This window comes from Propithecus coquereli, unplaced genomic scaffold (genome assembly GCF_000956105.1).
Source record: "Propithecus coquereli isolate 6110/MARCELLA unplaced genomic scaffold, Pcoq_1.0 Scaffold49, whole genome shotgun sequence".
Classification (NCBI taxonomy): domain Eukaryota; kingdom Metazoa; phylum Chordata; class Mammalia; order Primates; family Indriidae; genus Propithecus; species Propithecus coquereli.
The window spans coordinates 7,534,221-7,535,615 of NW_012150729.1; the positions used below are offsets into that span (position 1 = coordinate 7,534,221).

A 1,395-nucleotide genomic window follows, 5' to 3' on the forward strand; every position below is an offset into this window, starting at 1 on the left:
TTAAGTATTTTTATATCATTAGAGATGATGGTGCTGATCTTTTAGAAATATTTTAGAAAATGCCACCCAGGAGCTCCAGTTCATCCACCTAAACACGGAGTGTTGCTCAGGTTCTCCGAATCGCTCAGCACTTACAAAGAATTTGAGTGGATTTGAGAGCTTTGTTATTTATAAAATGCAGATGAACCAATAATGCATTAATTCATCAACATTTTACTATGTTTTAAAGAGCTAAAAACATTAATTTTCTTTTACATAAAGTATATGCTTGCTTGTTTACCTTTTTGTTTGGGGAGAAGGAAGAAGAGAAACGTGTGTGTGTGTATGTGTGTGTGTGTGTGTGTGTGTGTGTGTATGTTGTATATCCCAATAACTCCTAAGGGCATCAGTGTGACGTAACTTTTAAAGCACCTGCCCTTTCCCCAAGAAAAATGTGTAACCCATACCTTTCTGTGGTGCATACTAAACCATAACCTCCTTCTGCTACAACTCTACACTGAGTATTAAATATGCCTGCCTATGCCCCAGATTGCTGTTACGTTACATAATCCTCTTAAGCTATTAGGATACATGTAACTGTTGCTCTTTTCCTTCTCAAACAGGAAGACTCAGAGTCTAGAAATAACATTTGATGAGGAGAGCTGAGGAGCTAGAGTAAGCCACAGTTTGAAATAACAATTATGTTTTAGGGAGAGCAAATAACTGGGTTAGAGTGATCGTGATTGGTAGTAGGAGAAGGAATCAAGACCACATTAAGGAAAGGATCAATAGAGTATCTATAAAGCAGCTGAATGGAAGTAAAAAATAAGTTTGTGAATTAATATTAGGAGGTAATAAAATATAATGTGTTAAAATACAATGGGTTGAGATAATTATTTACCTATAACAGGTGATATATAACATTTTCTCTTTTCTGTGCTTCAGATAAATATCTGCCATTTTTTCTTTTGCCTCTATAAAATAAGGCTGTTCAGCCGTAACATTTCGAAGCATGCTTAGAGCCCGCTCAGTATCTCCTTGGGCCAGAGCAAGGTCTGCATTAGCAATAGTAACACGCAATTCTTCAGATGTTCCAGAAAACTCATGGATGGCATCTTGTAAAACTTTTGCTGCCTCATGCTGTAAAAATGAAATGAAAATATTATTCTTTCAAAATAGTCAACAAATTACATTAAGAAGGGGAGTTTTCCAATTATACAGAATGAATAATAAGTGTCAGGACAGTTATGATATTGACAAAATAAATTGATAGATTTTCTGAAAAGTATAAACATTTAAAACTAAACCCAGACACCAAAATCTGATGCTATAAATATTTGTCAGCTGTATAAATGTTTTCAAAACTAGGACATCAGTTGCTACACAGAGTTATTGCTACTATAATTTAATGAGCAT

The 1,395-nt window shown here is 34.7% G+C and overlaps 1 protein-coding gene across 1 annotated transcript in view; it reads right to left on the bottom strand.

The window, feature by feature from the left end:
* Nucleotides 1-1,395, bottom strand: part of TTC21B (tetratricopeptide repeat domain 21B) — a 113,158-nt gene that overhangs the window by 42,768 nt on the left and 68,995 nt on the right. The window contains 1 exon segment of the mRNA XM_012655822.1: nucleotides 881-1,119. Coding sequence (XP_012511276.1) covers nucleotides 881-1,119 — 239 coding nt within the window.